Source organism: Coffea eugenioides, chromosome 2 (genome assembly GCF_003713205.1).
Source record: "Coffea eugenioides isolate CCC68of chromosome 2, Ceug_1.0, whole genome shotgun sequence".
Taxonomy (NCBI): Eukaryota; Viridiplantae; Streptophyta; class Magnoliopsida; order Gentianales; family Rubiaceae; genus Coffea; species Coffea eugenioides.
Window position 1 is genome coordinate 40,397,522 of NC_040036.1, and position 18,727 is coordinate 40,416,248.

The 18,727-nt window shown below is 31.8% G+C and overlaps 1 protein-coding gene and 1 pseudogene across 8 annotated transcripts; both read left to right on the forward strand.

Annotated features, from left to right (window-relative positions):
- The first annotated feature begins 3,461 nt into the window (after window positions 1–3,461).
- On the forward strand, window positions 3,462–18,611 carry LOC113759713 (annotated as a pseudogene).
- On the forward strand, window positions 9,660–11,698 carry LOC113754420 (protein TRANSPARENT TESTA 9-like). Of its 8 annotated transcripts, none has more exons than XM_027298859.1 (5): window positions 9,660–9,810; window positions 9,914–9,983; window positions 10,474–10,537; window positions 10,654–10,820; window positions 11,236–11,698. In XM_027298859.1, the coding sequence occupies exons 2-5, from the start codon at window positions 9,966–9,968 to the stop codon at window positions 11,488–11,490; spliced, it is 504 nt and encodes a 167-aa protein (XP_027154660.1). In that variant the 5' UTR covers window positions 9,660–9,810; window positions 9,914–9,965; the 3' UTR covers window positions 11,491–11,698. The 8 variants fall into 8 exon arrangements, 5 of the variants coding, with proteins under 5 accessions (XP_027154660.1, XP_027154645.1, XP_027154652.1 ...); XM_027298844.1 differs by having other exon boundaries at window positions 9,934–9,983; XM_027298851.1 differs by having other exon boundaries at window positions 9,660–9,807.
- Window positions 18,612–18,727: the final 116 nt, after the last annotated feature.

Consider the following 18,727-nt stretch of genomic DNA (forward strand, 5'->3'; position numbering starts at 1 on the left):
TTTACCTGTTTCCACACGAAAATTCGATTGTATAGTCGTGACCCGTCTATTGCAGCAGTGAAGGAACTGAAAGTTTGGGGTATACGGTAAAAAACTAAAAATTTCTAGAGTGAATAAAATAAAAACAGGAGTTGGATTATGAAGCACACCTTCATATAATTTAAGTTCTTTCAGTTGTCTTTGGATGAAGATTACATCAATTGACAAGCTGAAATTATTCAAACTTCTTATTTCATGAGCAAAAAGGAGAAGGCATAAAGCCATAAACAGTGGATGCAGACCCCCCACCCCAAGTACCGAGACATTTTTGCATTTATCTTGCATGGCCGGTGGCTGCATGCCCCCCAAGTATATGGAAATCCGTCTATAATTGGGATTGTCAATGGGGTCAAGTCATTCCGAGCTCGGCTCATTCGGCTCAAGAAAAAGTTCGATGAGCCCGATCTTTTAGTGAGACGGTCTGAATTTGAATCTAAAAAATTAGACCCGAATTAAATATGAGCCGAGTTTGGATCTTATTAGATTCAAACCCTATATAAGCCCGACCCTATATATATTTTTTATATTTTGATATTATTTATAATTATATATCCAAATATATTATTACTAAATACTAAATATATACAAATTACAAAATACAAAAATACATCTGAAAACTCTTTTACGAGCTTTCTTGAGAGATAATATTAGTTATGTATAACTGAATCTCTAACATTTTTTATTGGTTGAATAAATTTTTGTATTGACATAAAATTGGTCGATTTTTTTTTTGTCTATAAATACAAATCATCAAGCATGTTTGGATTCAAATGAATCCCATTTAAGTTGTAACTCCTTTTCCAGTTTCAAACTATGCTTTGTTGGAAAAATTTTTGAGTACTAGTGTATTTATGCAATATTTCTTTTTCATAGGGAACTAATTAGGTTAATAATTTTAGTCCTGTTTCAGACCAGTATCTGTTTTAAATTGTATTAATCAACATTAGATAAAATAGGCATGCTTTCAATAACTTAATATAAGGGATAAGCAAATCATTTCAAATGAAGTACAGTTGGTTTTGAAAATTTGTTGAGACAACATGCTTTTGTTTTTCATGTTGGAAAAGCTAATCACTATTTCTAGCAACATCTCACGGGCTTTCACAAAAAGCAATTTTCCATTGCAATTATGTGCTCATAGCTTCTTGTGAGGTGTTGAGAATAAACCCAATGGCTGGAAAAGTCTGCAAGGCATTATAGTGTTAAATGGGGCATGCAATTTGAGTTGGACTATTTGTAATGCAGTCAGCTCAGTGTGAAAAATAGTTTGCTTTTCCAAGAAAATCTTCTTTAAGAAGATAATTTTGACTCTGTTACTTTTTTGTTAAAATTATTAAATATTATTTTGAATTGTAGATACATGTCTCTGATAGTTTTCTTAGAAGTGTATTACTCAATTTGCCTTTACATGAGAATTCTTTGGATTCTTTTTGGGGGCCTTTTTTTACCTAAAGAAAAGGATCATATTAGGGAATATAAAGGTTAATACACATTAGGGTTCACATGGTCGTTAAGTGATATTTAGTCATTAAACTTTTTCAGTTCTTTAAACTTTGATTTTAGTTAGTCTAAGGTGCAAATTTTCTGTTTCCTTGCAACATTTATATTTTTTTTCAAAGTTGCTTGTCACCTTCTAAATTCTTGACAAGCGTGAAGTACTGATATTCTTCTTGAAAGAACAGGTGTTTAATGTTGAAATTAAGAGAAATACATTACTTGCTTGAGTATCTAAAGCTTGACAATGTGTCATCCTATGAATCTCTTGCCAAAAGTTACCCTTGATTCATGAAAATAAATAAGAAAGAAATATATGAAAGATGCAAAACTAGACTACTGACTGAGCATTCTTGGTTATAGATGTTGGTTCTGGTACTTTATTTTCATCTGTTAATGTCTATCTGCTGAAAAAAATGAGACCTAAGTCAATATTGTAGCTTGGATTTGATTTCTGAAATTCTGAACAGTGAATATAAATCATTGACACACTTTTGATGTATGATCTAGTTGAAACTTACCTATTTTGTCTTTTTTTCTAGTGGGCTATGGCCATTTAGTACTCTTGGTTGGCCAGATTTGTCGGCAGAAGATTTCAACTGCTATATCCTACATCAATTCTTGAAACTAGGTATGGACATCTTTTACGTCATTTCATTAGTACCATATTTGAGAATAAAGGAAATGTTATTATTTGCATAATTGCTTCTGATTGTATGTTATTTTGCTAACTAAAACAAATTGTTTGTTAAACTGTACTCAAATCTTAAATGAGTGTAAGATGATACAAATTTTCAACTTGTGTAGTTACACCGTACCTGGTGTGTTCTCATCCTGTACAGGCATCAAACATAGCATATAAATTTCTCTTGACATTTCACCGAACATCTTATTAGCATTCCCAAATTAGCCTCATTTAACATAGATGCCTACATACTACTAAGTTTCACATAAAGGGTCTAAGTCATTTCCCATGTATTTTGCAAGAAAATCTTGACAATCAAATCAAATGAAAGATAAATAAATTAAAACAATATAATAAAATGATTTTCAAGAATGGTATAATCTCTTGGCTGCTATTTTTCATCTGCTCTCTCATCAACTGCCACTACCGCTAATCCCTAATAAAAATCTCAACTCTTTTGTTGGGTCTGCATATGTTAGCATCCAAAATCGATCCATTAGGAAGGAGAGAGGGAAAGTGTGGACTAAAGAGGAAAATTTTGCTAAAGAAAAAATTTTGTTCAATTGCGACAAGACAAAGTGAGGGGCAAAGAGGAAAATTTTGCCAAGATCATACCGCGAGGAGAGAATAAGAAGAAGGCATGTGATTTTAGAGAGACGTGATAACCCACAAGCATTTTAGGAACAGGTGATTTTTTTACTTAAAGATGCAAATTTTTTATTTTTAGTATTAGTAAGCTTAATTTAAACAAAAATAAATTTTGTCAAATTATAAGTAAATTATATTACTCAAAGTGTAAATTTCTATTTTGACTAAAACTTACTATTTCAGACATATACTTACTAATTTTATTAAAAACTTACTAATGTTAATATTAATTATTTTAATACAATATTTAAAAATACGCCAAAAAACTTGATCTATCACTAAAGTTATTAGAGGCGTACAATAGTAGATGGCCGTAATATCGTTCTGATAACTATAGACACCCTAGCATTGTCCTAAATCGTTAAACTATAAAATTCATCCCGCTTTATTCCAATTTTTGATGGAATGCACAAAACCTAACGAAATAGTTGTCAATTCCTTTACGTCTTGCTATAGTCAAAGTTAGCCACATCTAATAGGGACATAAATAGCGGAGTAGAGAGAGCGGTGGGTGCATAAAAGCTGCATTGCGGGAACTTTGCAGTCTGCCAGGAAGTTTACTTAAATAAACTCCAAGCATTTCCTAAAATCGATTATGGAGGATGTTGTTGAAAAAGTACCAGTTCCCCGTCGCTTTGCCAATTATCATCCGAGCGTTTGGGGAGATCATTTTCTTGCGTATGCTTCTCAGCATAAGGTGATAGCATTAGCATACGATTTCCAGCTTTTCTTGTGGCAGTTACTTTCTTGATCTTGCGAATCACAAAACTTAGTTTTGGAACTGTTTTTTTTTTTCCTTTTTTGAAGGAAAAATTCTTCGAAGGAGAGGGAGAGCTTCAACGGCTAAGAGAAGAGGTTAGAAAGATGTTAACTGAAACTCCTGACGAGTTTCCTGGAAAGCTAGACATGATAGACACCATTCAGCGTCTTGGGGTGTCGTACCATTTTGAGAGTGAAATCGAGGCATCATTGCAAAAGATTTTCGATGCCTACCATGAGTTGAATCACAAAGATGGCAATGACCTCTACACTATTGCTCTTCGTTTCCGATTACTCAGACAAAAAGGTTTTCATGCCTCTTGTGGTAAGTAAATTGACCTTTATAACACAAATCATGTTCACAAATTGCCATGCACTTTAGCTTTCATGGACCAGGACGTGCTACACCAGAGACTATTATTTCTTTCTCCATTCTCTAATATTTCTTGATAACATAAAAGACGTGCACCGTTTATTATACTTTTAGTGGAGGGCATTACTAATTTATTTTTGTTTATTTATTACATTTTTCAACAGACGTGTTCAACAAATTCAAGACCCCGAAAGGAGATTTTAAGGAATCTCTGGCGAGCGATATGCGAGGAATGTTGAGCTTGTACGAAGCAGCAAACTTTGGACTACACGGGGAGAAGGTTTTGGACGAAGCGCTGAAATTTACTTCTGATAACCTTGAATCCTTGGTTCCATACTTGAGCAATTTTCTTGCTGCACAAGTTGTTCAAGCTCTTAAGCTGCCGATCCAGAAAACTTTGACAAGGCTGGGAGCAAGGCAGTACATATCTCTCTACCAACAACATGAATCACATGATAAATTGTTGCTAAAATTTGCCAAATTGGATTTTAACAAAGGATGTTGCTGCAGTATGTTTAGTAATCAAAGAAGAGGTGTGGAAAGTAAAGCATATGGCAAAGAAGCAGGCACGTGGAAAGGTAAAGAATATGTCAAAGAAACTGACATGTACGGATCAAGAAGGGTTATTTTTACAAAAGTAAGTGGTGACCTATAACCGGAATTTGGAAATGTTGCGTACTGCAGAAGCTAAAAGTGTGTTGGGATGTCAAGGAATTAACATAAATATAAAGGGCCTAAGAATAAAACATTTGTGAAGAAGCGTAAGCAGTACTAATTACTAAACAAAGCCATCCTGGGGCCACCGATTATGGGCATTACATCAACAAAATACTATCTATTTATTGGCATTTTACTCTGAATCATTATATTTATGTAAAATACATAAATATTTTGGATAGCACGGATATTCACACTAGCTATCCTTGTACTAAGTTTTATGAGCATTTTACTCTGAATCATTACATTTTGGATACTACTTTGATTAGAATTTAGTTTAAAGACATTCACTGGAGTTTGGACGCATCCAAAGAGCACCGATCGATGTATGTTCAAGCGTAAATTGAAATAAATATGCAACTTAAATTTTTTAAAAATAAATTACTACTGCATATCAGAAATTTACTTTTTGGAGAGTAGGTTTAGTTCATACTATTTTTCATAGTATTTTAAAATATATAAGTACAACAAATTTTAAATTATACCTATAATAATGTATTATACGAGTATATTATGAGTACTTACTAACTAAGGTACTAAGTTTTAATCATTGATAAAACATCTTATCGTTATTTCAAATAAACTTCCTAATATTAGTTTGAAATAAGTTTTAAAATAAAATAGTACATGCGTCCCATAAATCAATAAATCTTGATTATTAATCAAATTTGCTATGTTATCAGTAATAATTACTATTTATGTATAAAAACTTACTATTACTTGAATTAAACTTACTAAGGTATATTATGAGTGCTTACTAACTAAGGTACTAAGTTTTAATCATTAATAAAAACATCTTATCATTATTTCAAATAAGCTTTCTAATACTACTTTGAGATAAGGTTTTAATGTAAAAATTGTACATGCATTCCAAAAAATGGTAAAATTTGATCCTTAATCATTTTTATTGCCATGTTATTAGTAAGAATTACTATTGATGTATAAAAACTTACTGTTATTTGAACTAAACTTACTCTTTTAAAAGTAAGTTTGGGATATCAAGTAGTAATCTATTTATTTAAAAATTAAGTTTAATATTTATTCCAATTTACCTTTTGAGGTATAAAAGTTACTAATCTATTACACTTAACTTACTATTTTAGATAGGAAACTTACTTCCATAATTTTAGGTGTTATTTTATTTAGGCGAATATGTCCAACAATAAATCAAATGATCTCTAAAAGTGTAACAACGTGTTATATCAGGTAAAAACTATTGCGCTATCATAACTATCGCTTAGTATCTATATCTAAATGTATTGCTGAGGGGGTTTTGGATAAGGAGCTTTCAAAATTATCAAAAGTCTGAATGCTATTTTAATAGAATTTTACATTTTTTAATTAAAAAATATTTATCTCTTAACTAATCATGTAACCGGCCCTACAAATCCTATAATCATACTTATATTTTTTCCACATTTCCCTTATGTTTTTTCCAGTACCCCATAAAATTCACTCCTAAACTTTAACTAACGGATAATAACCACCCCTGTAAAATGATATCTGCAAATTCCAATTCACATCTCACATTTATTACTGACACTTACCATATCACTTAGAGTAATAACTAACCGTTAATTTAAGAAATTCGCAACTACGAAAGTCAAATATCCAAAATTTAGGAGCCTGTTTAAATTACAATTTTCACAATTCAACGTATCTTATTGTCATAATATATTTTACTCTCACAATCATTCACAAATTATAAAGGCATTAAAAATAAATAATTTTTTTAAAAAAATTAATTCAAAGGTAGTTAATTCACACACACACAGATATATACATACATATATATATTCTCATAATGCATATATATATATATATAAGATTATCAAATCGAATGCATAATATTGGTAAGTATTTCATTTTAAAATAAAAAAACATGAAATTACATTTATTTCTATCCATATATCATTCATTTTCTAATGTAAATTATTATTATTATTTTAAGATCCATCTTTTGCAAAAACACAATTCTTGAATGATTTACAGTTTTTGTCATATTTTGAACTATTGTTAGACAAATCTTAAATTTGAATTATGTTGGTATAATTTTTTTAACTTTTTTCAAATTAAAATGGTATAATTTTTTAATTTATTTTAATAATGTAAGTACCGTGCGTAGCACGGATATTCACACTAGTTGTCCTTGTATGATCAAGCCTGAGAGTTTGAGCATGTTTTGGTTGAATGTTATAATTCAAAATTTGGGGTTTGGAGGGAATAGGTTATATCCATTGTAATCAAAACTCAAACAAAAGTGGGGATAAGCCTGGTTGTCACAACGAACCATATAAAGTGGATTTTTTTATTTATTTGCAGAATGCTACCTTATTTTTTCATGCATCAGAATGGATTGATTACAAGTTGCATTTGCTTGCCTTTTGCTAGAATTTTGGCTAATTAACAAATTATACTAATTGTAGAATAGTAAGTTTGTAATCATTTTCAATTTTTGAAAAATTTGAAAGTTTGGATAACAATAACAACAAATCTTTCTAGTTACATGTAGAATATCACTTGTTTCTATATCACAATTTTTATAACTTAAAACCTATGAATATAATAAGATAAAATTATTATTTTATAATACGATAAAATTTTATTATTTTCTAAGGTTAAGTGAAAGGTCAAAATATTTTTCACAAAATATTTTAAAATATATAAGTACAAAAGAATATTAAATTATACATATAATCATGCATTATACAAGTATGTTACAAGTACTTACTAACTAATGTACTAAATTTTAATCATTTATAGAATATTTTTATTGTTATTTCAAATAAGCTTCCTAGTATTCATTCGGTATAAGTCATAAAGGATTGAGTAATTTGAGTCAGTTGCTTCTGTGTTAATTTTGACTGTGGTTAACAAACTCAATGATTTAGTCCGTCTAACTTAGGTTAATGGGAAAATGGGTCACAATTGGCTGGAATAAAATTGTAATAAACCCATTTTTCAATAAAAAAAATAAACTCTTTATGACTTTTCTCTGTTATAAGAACAGAGTACCTATTTTTTTTAAATAATTATTTATCAGATAAAATAAAAATAAACCCATTTTTCAATAAAATCCTAACTCTTTATGCCTTTCCTCTATTATAAGAACCGTGTACCCATTTTGCCATAAACAAATTTATTTATCTGATAAAAAAAATTTTATTTATCGAAAAAATAAAAATGAACCCGTTTCTCAATAAAACATCAGCTCTTTATGGCTTCTCTCCCTTATACGAAAAGAGTATCCATTTTGCCATAAACAAATTTGTTTATCGAATAAAATAAAAATAAACTCTTTTTTCAATAAAAAATCAGTTCTTTATGAATTTCCTCCATTATAAGAATATAGTACCCATTTTTCTAAAAAAAAATATTATTTATCGAATAAAATAAAAATGAACCCGTTTTTCAATAAAACACAAGCTCTTTATAGTTTTCATCTATTATAAGAACAGAGTACCCATTTTTTCATAAATAAATTTATTTATCGGATGAAAAAATAAATATATTTTTCAATAAAACACCAGTTTTTTATGATTTTCCTCCCTTCACTACAACAAAAAAGGGTATTAGTGACAACAACTTTATGAAGAAGTAGAAAGCTTGACGCTCTTAAGAGGCTTATAGCAAGGAAAATGACAATACCTCACAAGAAATTGGAGCCATCATATACTCTGCGAGGGTAAGGACTTTTCTCGCTTAAAATTCTCGCCAAAAGGAGAGCGGGAAAGCTTCCCTCCAAATACTGATTCTAGAGGGCCAAAGTTTCTATGTTATTGGTGAGAAATCATGGGTGCTTTTTTGTGAAAATTTCAAAATTTTGCTCCCTTCCAATTTTTGGTAGAGCCGCGCATTGAAAATTTTTTAACCATTCCCGGCACAGCACTTGTCAAGCCTAGCACCACATGAATTCCAAGCCTTCCACACTTGCAAGGCTACTTTCCCAAATATTGTTCTCAGATCAGAGCGCTCGAAAGTTCAATTGCAACCTCCCCTGCACCTTTCTCCTTCTATCTCTCTTTCCCTCTCTATTAATTTTCAGTTTCCCATAGACATATGGTTCCCCTCTTCCTCTCTAGCATCCAGATCTGAATTTATACAATCATGGACACACTTTAAAGACCCTTCCGATGCAATGGCAGACTTCAAGGAAAAGCGATGGTGTAGGTTTTTTAATATGTTATTTTCATATCTGTTTTGTCAATTGCCTTTTTCTTGCATTTTTGGTCAATTTAACAATCGCAAGAAAAACTCTATTTGACAATATATTGGTATCTCTTCAGGTGAAATCTGGAACTCTATTTGACAATGTATTGGTATCTGATGATCTTGAATATGCTAAGAAGTTGGCTGAAGAGACATGGGGCAAGCATAAGGATGTATGTGGAATTTTTTTTCCCCAAGCGATGCACAAAAACTAAAAAGGTTTAAATTACTTTCGTCTGCTTGTTGACACATGAAAATGTTCATGTTGTAGGCTGAAAAAGCTGCTTTTGATGAGGCAGAAAAGAAGAGAGAGGAGGAGGTACTTTTCATTAATTCTCCTCTGTTGCATGATGTCTTGAGTACATTTGAATTCCATTTCTGTATAGTTTGGACTTTGGACTTCCTTTATACTGCATTATTTGAACAGTGATCATTTGATTATGAAGAGACAACTTATATCTCGAACTCCTGTCTGATTTGTTTCAGGAAGCAAAGGATAACCCAGTCGATTCTGATGTAAGTTCCTGACTAAAATGTTGTTCTCAAAAGAGACTCTTTTTGCTCCAGATTTTATCTGTGATATGTTCTTATTACGTGCACTTTCTTAATGGGAAAAACTTGTTCTTTTAGGCTGAGGAAGGCGATGATGATGATGCTGCTGATGAAGCAGATAATGATGATGCAGACGCCAAATCAGAAAATGATTGGGTCTATGCATTCCTTTAAATGGTACGATTTTACCATTTTGTTTTCTCATAATGGGCTATGTAATCTTTTTTGAGCATTTGTTTGCCTTGTGAGGCTACAGCACTCGAAGAATCATCACAGTCCAAGGATCCTTTCTTTCTTCTAGAACTTGCATCTATTCAAAATCCTCCCAGTGGTAGTATGGCGTTTCTTCTACTCTCTTCCTTCCTTCTTTTATTCATATTTCTTTTGTTTTATCTCTGCTGTCTGCTTTTAAAAAGTATAGTCTTACCACCTGCTAGTTTTCTATTTAACATCTCAGGCAATACCGGTCCTGCTTTTGATTGGCAACGGATGGTTGATTGTGTCAAGGTTAACAATTATCTTTTGAGCTCTAATCATGGGAATTACCTAACAGATTTAATCCTTCACCATTATGGTGTTTGGTTTTCAGAGTATGTGAAATTGAATAGGTGATGTTTAATTTGGGAGGAAATGCCTGATAGTAATATTGATACAAGTACCTACCAAGGAGGCTAAATAATGATGACTGGTACTGTTTTTTCAGTGATTTCCGGACCTTGTGGGATGGGAAGTTCGATAGAACTTTAGGTATATGATATTCAGTCTCTTTATTGAGCCAAGTTTAGGAGTATGTCAGCCTCCTGTTTCATCTGTGCCATTTGGGTGTGAATCAGACAATTTTTTTTTGTGTCAGTTGTCACAGAAACCACAAAAATGATACTTGACTAATTTTCACTGGCTTGTAAACTTGATAGGTTTTTGTTCTCCATCTTCAACTGAAGCCATTTATTTTTGGGGGTGATCCTTTTGATAATCCTTTAGCAAATTTGAAAAATAGCTACTTGGCTCAATCGGGGAAAAGATATCCTTCGGATCTTTCATTGGCAAGCTTCGGTTCAGAGGTAGCTTTAGGTTGGTTATCCATCCTGTGGAGGTGTTACTTAGCATTCACTCAAATATGCATAATCATGTTCTTAATTGGAGTTTTTATCTTTATATTTTGCTTAAACATTCACAGGTTCTGGAATCCCCTGTAAAATTGCATTTTCTGGAGCTGGGACAAGAGATATTTATGTGATACCAATTGCAAGGGAAATATCTGGTAAATTGCTACTTGTGGAACGACATCCGTTACACTCTAGAAAAGGAGTTGTAATTGCCATTGCTCCATTGGCTGGATTGGATGTAAGTCCTTACCCCCACGTTATTTTGAAAGTCTCTTTCATCGTATTGACCTTTGGGCATCATATAAATGCTCAAAATGATTATAAAACTCGCTGAATCATTCAAAATTATGCCAAATGCGTAAATCTTCCGAGTTTCTCTGATCGAATTTTAATTACTGTTACTAAGATATTAATTGGTAGACACTTCTTGGATAATATATAACTGTAGCACATATCTCCGCTTAGAACCACTGCAGACCTGGCCTGTTGACATGAACAGGTCATTATGCGGGAACCCAGTGAGTATGATCTGGGAGATGTGCTGATGCAATGTGTGAAATGTCAATGTCATCTACTTGTTTTGTGGGTGACTTGGAAAGGTTGTTTGGTCCAAAATTTTCATCTAACACTCATTTCTTCCCCTGTTCGAATAGCCCAAGATAGACGAGGAGCATCCTACATGGTTGCTAGTGCATCTTAGAGACTTTGAGCCAAGACTCCGATCAGATGAAACCAAAACACTCGACTCCCATACATCACTCCCTGAACAAGGAAGATGGATACTTGGATTTTTGAGCGCCAAAGATTGCAAGGCTGCTTTCTCGGTGATACTCGAGGAAACTAGAAAACAGAGGTCCTTTGTGGAGAACTTGGTTGCTCCGGTACTGGAAGAGAAATTGTTCAAATAGTCGTCAACAAAATGCTAGGGCAGTTTGAATGCCGAGTAACAGCTCCTATAACCCACAACACATTAATAATACCCTGTACATCTCCTCCTTGTTCTTGTTGATGAAGCTAATTAGATTATAAGCACGCCTTGTGGTTTTCTATTCCCTCCATGTATTATATCTGCCTCTCTAGCAGCAATGACAAAAACAACACAACGTATTGATAAAAGCTACAGACTCTGCTACAGGATTTTATTTTTTATTTTTGGGGCAAATCATTAAATACCTCGGCTAGGTGACCCAATCATTTAAAGGAATGCATAGAGTCCGATTTTTTTTTATTTTATATGATAAATAAATTTATTTATGAGAAAATGGGTACTCTGTTCTTATAATGGAGGAAAACCATAAAGAGCTAGTCTTTTATTAGAAAATGAATTTATTTTTATTTTATTCGATAAATAAATTTAGTTATAAAAAAATGGGTACCCTGTTCTAATAATGGAGGAAAATCATAAAGAGCTGGTCTTTTATTGAAAAACGGGTTTATTTTTATTTTATCCGATAAATAAATTTATTTATGGAAAAATAGGTACTCTGTTCTTATAATGGAGGAAAGTCATAAAGAGCTGGTCTTTTATTAAAAAATAGATTTTTTTTATTTTATATGATAAATAAATTTATTTATGAGAAAATGGGTACTCTGTTCTTATAATGGAGGAAAATCATAAAGAGCTGGTCTTTTATTAGAAAATGAATTTATTTTTATTTTATTCGATAAATAAATTTAGTTATAAAAAAATGGGTACCCTGTTCTAATAATAGAGGAAAATCATAAAGAGCTGGTCTTTTATTGAAAAACGGGTTTATTTTTATTTTATCCGATAAATAAATTTATTTATGGAAAAATAGGTACTCTGTTCTTATAATGGAGGAAAGTCATAAAGAGCTGGTTTTTTATTAAAAAATAGATTTTTTTTTATTTTATATGATAAATAAATTTATTTATGAGAAAATGGGTACTCTGTTCTTATAATGGAGGAAAACCATAAAGAGCTGGTCTTTTATTAGAAAATGAATTTATTTTTATTTTATTCGATAAATATATTTAGTTATAAAAAAATGGGTACCCTGTTCTAATAATGGAGGAAAACCATAAAGAGCTGGTCTTTTATGGGAAAGTGATACTTTACACAAAGTGACCGCAATTTGGTTTATGAAATAATCCCAAATAAAAATTTAGAATAAATTTATTTGTTTTGAAAGTTGTATAACGGTCGTTAAAACTCCAGAGATTGGCAAAAAAATTTTGGGGTTGCATAAAGGCAGAGCGAAAAAGGAGAAGAATTAAGCTTTTTGTCCGTTGCAATTGTTCCGTTAAAAATGGCTCTATTCGATTTTACCCATTTTTTGTTGGGTAAAATCGTTGGTTCTAACGATCAATTCTTCATTTCCCGTCAATTGTCCTTAATTGGCCAAAATTACGAAACTTTGAGGATGCAATATGTTTGGGGTGAAACTTTGAGGATGAAATTGGCCAACCACCTAAATTTTGAGGATGAAAAGTGCATTTTTTCCTATAAAATATTTAATCAAATGTTATTTCTTGTCTTAATTTTTGTTATGACTATATTACATATTTATTAAATAGACATACCTTTATAATTAAAGTTAATATTTGATATTTTAGGATGCCATATATTTAAATAGATGAAAATTATTTTGAACATAACATATTAAAATAATTTTATTTGTCAATCATTTTGGCCTCCCCTCCAAGGAAAAAATCTTGATTTCGTCACTGCTTAGGAAGAAATTGGGGTCTATTGCTAATAAAAGATTGTGAAAATTTACCTTTATATCTTAATTATTTGAAAAAATCTAATGAACAAATTTTGCAAAAAAAAAATTTTGTTTCTTACCAACAAATTAAGTAACTAATAAAATCACCTGTAATGTTGTTTTAACATATTTAATTTATGTTAAATACAAATTTTACTAGTTTCTCTTTCGTAAAAATATAAGTATAACATTTTTTCAATTTTAGTTACAAACATTTATTTATTTTACATAAATGTAGTGATTCAGAATAAAATACCCATAAATAGCTAGTATTTTGTTAATGTAATGCAAAAAATCCATAAAGAACTGGTATGTTATGGGCGCAATCTTTTTTACTTTCACATATTTAAATTTTGTTAAATACAAAATCTACCAGTTTCCCTTTCGTAAAAATATAAGTATAATACTTTTTCAATTTTAGTTACAAACATTTATGTATTTTACATAAATATAATGATTCAGAGTAAAATACCCATAAATAGTTAGTATTTTGTTGATGTAATGTAAAACACTCATAAAGAGCTGGTATGTTATGGGCAAAAACTTTTTTACTTTCACATATTTAAAAATTGTTAAATACAAAATTTACTAGTTTCCTTTTTGTAAAAATATTAGTGTAACACTTTTTCAATTTTAGTTACAAACATTTATGTATTTTACATAAATGTAATGATTCAGAATAAAATGTCCATAAATAGCTAGTATTTTGTTGATATAATGCAAAAAAAATTATAAAGAACAAGTATGTTATGGGCAATTTGTTTTTTTACTTTCAAAATCAGTTTATGCTAAATACAGGACAATCAGTTTACCTTTCATAAAAATATTAGTGTAACAGTTTTTCAATTTTAGTTATAAACATTTATTTATTTTACATAAATGTAATTATTCAGAGTAAAATGGCCATAAATAGATATATAGTATTTTGTTGATGTAATACCCATAATCAGGAGAATCAATTGGAATCCACTATTCCTCAGTCTTGGACGCTTTATGTAAAGTAGAGATATTTGTATTCAATTAAATATGAAACAGGCAACAATCTGTCTTCCCATGAACCCAATTTCCACAAATGTTAATATTTTACTAATATAACAATTAAAATCAATTTCAATAATTCAAATTTAGTAGGTTAGATAAAAGTTGTTAGAAAAGTCAGAAACCAAAAGAAAAATAACTCAAATTTATTAAAAGTCCAAAAAGAATTTAGTACTTCAGCTCTAGAAATCCTCCAAATGACTATATATTAGAACAGCGATAATCAAAATAGAATACATAATTAAAAAACTTAATATTTCAAACATTTATTTTCTTAAGTTTCACTTTTTAAAGGCTCTCAACTCGTTATTCAATAATGTCCATATGTTACTTCAAGACCAAGCATGACTGTGTTTAGTATTGCTTACGCTTCCTCTTCGGTGTTTTATTTCTAGACCCATTATATATATGTTAATTCCGTGACACCCCAATACATTTCCAGCTTTTGCCATACGCAACATTTTCAAACCGGCCCGTGCCTGTTATAGGTCACCACTTGCTTTTGTAAACATATTCCTTTCATCATCCGTACATGTCAGTTTCTTTGCCATATTCTTTACCTTTCCACGTGCCAGCTTCTTTGCCATATAATTTACTTTCCACACCTGTCTTTGGAATATGTGAATACTGATAAGAGTTTATTTTACGTATTTTTTGTGTGTTTTATTAGTTAATTTTGGTTTGATTATTTAGTTTAATAACTAAAATAACTAAGGTTTTGGTAAAAAAACTACATTTTATGTTAAAATGGCTAAACATTGCATTTTATGGATTTTTATGGTAAAAACTTCATATTTTGTAGGTTTAATGATTCAATCATCAAATGAAGTGCATTGAGAAGATATTTGGATGATTTAAGATGGATTAAAGTGGTGAAAATAAAATATGAAGTGTAAAAAGGAAAAATGCAATTTGAATCAAGAAAAGTCAGGTTTTGACAACTCTGACACGTTTTGGTATTTTGACTATATCTGGAGCTACACAGATCGGATCAAGGTGATTTTGGTACCATTTTGAAGCTAAGAGATATATCTACATTTGGTATGAAGACATCAAAGTCCAGTTCAGCCGTTTTCATAGTCCAAAAGTTGAAATACCAAAATTCAACTCAGCTGTCCAAAGTGGAAAACAGAGCTCTGACCAGTGTTTAGTATTTCGATCATATCTCAGGCTACAAAGCTCAGATTTGGATGATTCTTGAAGCATTGGAAAGCTAACTCAAAGGGCTACAACTTTGGTGTTTTACAAAAAATCCAGTTCAGCCTTTATGATAGAGAAAATCGCAGCTGAAGTAAGGACAAAGTGAATACGCGAGTACACAAAACGTGACTTGTAACCGCGTTTTGTGTAGGCGCGTTTTCCGGCCGCAATTCTGCAATTTTGCTCAGTCAATTCTCTTGTGTTCTGACTACTTTCCAGCTACAATCTGCGAGAGAATTCGGTGCACATGCTTTAGAAGACAAAAGGGCAAGAAAGTTGGCATATTTTCAAGTCAAAAACAATGGCTATTGACTATCTTAACAATTTCAGATTTGGAAATCAAATGCAGCAAATTTGGACCAATGGAAAAGGAGCTTTTGGAGCAGTTTATATAGGGAGCAACCAGGACATGCAGAGCATACGGGAGAAGCTTGGAGTCTGCAAAAATGTAGCTTTTCCATTCTCTTATTGTTAGATTAGTTTAGTATAGAGTAGTAGTTCATCCTTCTTGTTTATTAGCTAGGCAAAGATGAAGAAGGAGATGAAGAAGGCAAGGAAAGAGCTCATGTGACAAGGGTTATTTTTCCTTTCCAACTCTTTATCTTTTGTATTTGATTCCAAGTTTAGCTAATATACAAGTTCTGGATTTTGTGTTTAATATGTGTCTTTAAAGTTTATACCTTGGGTTTGGTTGAACTTTCTATGATTGTTAGTGTTAATCATTTGGCTATTTAACTGCTATGTTTTGAGCAAGTTATTTAGCACTTTGGCTCTTTAAATCACGATTAATCTGGTACCATTAATTCTGATTATCTAAGGTGTTGTTTCTGCAATGAAAATTGAGATTTAACACTAGTTCAAGAAGTGCTAAACATAGGGAGTACACTCACGAAAGTAGAGGTGCACCTATATGGTTTTTAGTGATTTATTTCATGTAATTTCACTGAAGAAATGAACTTGTAGCTAATTTCATAACCATGAGAATAGGTATGGATTAGTTATAAGTATAATTGATTCACTACGAAAGTAGGATTCAAATGCATAAGGAAATTACACCATAATTAGCCTAGATGTAGTATTCAATGATCCAAATATAACACTTGCATGAGTAGTTAGGGATACCACAACCTAAGGAGCTTTTATTTGTTAATTTCTTGTATAAGTGCAGTAGGTTAAATTTCTTATCATTAATTGATAGTCTAAATAATAAAGAAACTTTAGTAATACCGGTAATTGTTCACTCTTCCCTGTGGGATCGACCCGATATATACCCTAAACTACTAGTTGATCTGTATACTTGCAGTGAACGGGTGTAATTCGGTATTTTTTAGCTTGCACGTATGTAAAATACCCGTCAAATACACTACAGAATTTACCTTTAACAAATTGCAGAAGTTGCATCAGAAGGAACTAGGCGGTCTAACAAAGTAAGTAAATGACTGGATATATCCTATTACTTAGCTTAAAAAGAAAAAAGAAAAAAAGAAGGGACTAGGGCAAGGCTGACGGTCCCGCAAAATACTGATGGGTGCTACAATAATTATTAAAAAAATTTTTCTAAATGATTATTCTAAAAATTTTTCCAAGTAATCACATGTCCAATTGCTAGTGAATAAAAAGAAACTTCTACCCTGATTCTACCCTGATTCTTTGCATTTCAGATGGTGGAAAGGCTTGGATGTTGCAACGAACTTACCATTTGCAAGGGACCGATTGGTGGAGTGCTACTTTTGGATTTTGGGAGTGTATTTTGAGCCCAAGTATTGCTTCGCTAGAGAAGTGCTAACAAAAGTAATCTCCATCACTTCCATCATTGACGACATTTATGATGTCTATGCCACACTGGATGAATTAATCATTTTCACAGATGCGATAGAACGGTACTTTTACTTTTTTGTTTGTTTTTTCCCCTTTCAAATCCTCTTTAAGCTTTTCAATAAATATCTATGCAGTACGTATAGGCTTCAGTCCTAAGTCCCTTGCAATTTTTGTAACAATAATTTGGCCCGATGGCCTGCATGAATGATGCCCAGGTGGCACAGCAATGAATTGGATCTATTACCATCTTATATGAAACATTATTGTTACCGTGCTTTGCTGGATGTTTACAAAGAATTCGAGGAAAACTTGGCCAAGGAAGGCAAATCAGATAGAGTCAATTATTCAAAATTAGAGGTAATATGCTTGGATTAACGCTTTTCTGGGCTAACTTGCAAATTCTGATGGATCAGGATCCCAAGTTAGACCATTTCACAATCAATACATGTGAAGTTGTATTCCAATTTCCACATGTGGGATTCATTATGAGAGTCATGTATTTGTTAGATGGTCTATTCGCAGAGTATATTACAAATTTGTCACTTGATTTTTGGAGTGTGTATGGCGATAGATTAACTCAAAAATTAATGTGATTATTGTTCCATCTTCCAGATGAAAAAGTTAGTGAAGGGATATCTTCAAGAGGCCATATGCTTCCACAATGGCTACATCCCAAAAGTTGAGGAGTACATGAAGGTTGCACTTGTCACAGGAGCATACATGATGCTAGCAACAACTTCCATGGTTGGAATGGGAGATTCTTTGACTACACAAACTTTTGATTGGGTAACAAACGAACCATTAATCGTTAGAGCTGCATCAGTCATTTGTAGATTAATGGACGACATGGCTGGACACGAGGTTTATATCAAATAATTTACAATTGTAAATTAATTGTCTGTTATATACAGGCCTCACGAATATTGCTACTAATATCTTATGTGGTGCAGTTTGAGCAGGAAAGAGGACATGTGGCCACAGCTGTTGAGTGTTACGTGAATGAATATGGGGTTACAAAGGAAGAGGCATTTGATGAGTTTAACAAACAGGTAGCCAATGCTTGGAAAGATATAAATGGGGAATGCCTCAATTCAAATGCAGTGCCTATGGCCGTTCTTGAGCGAGTTGTGAACCTTGCAAAGGTCATAAATCTGTTATACAAAGACGAAGATCGGTATACGCATTCTGCGACCAAGCTCAAGGACTTGATTACCGCTGTGCTTATAGATCCAATCCCAATATGAAAGGTTTTTTTTTTTATTTAATAATTCTGGCTTTTGATTGAAAAACCATTATTATTTTTCTATTAATAAGATGCTTGTAAGTGAAGATCAGAAGGTGAAACTTCAACGGTTAGTTT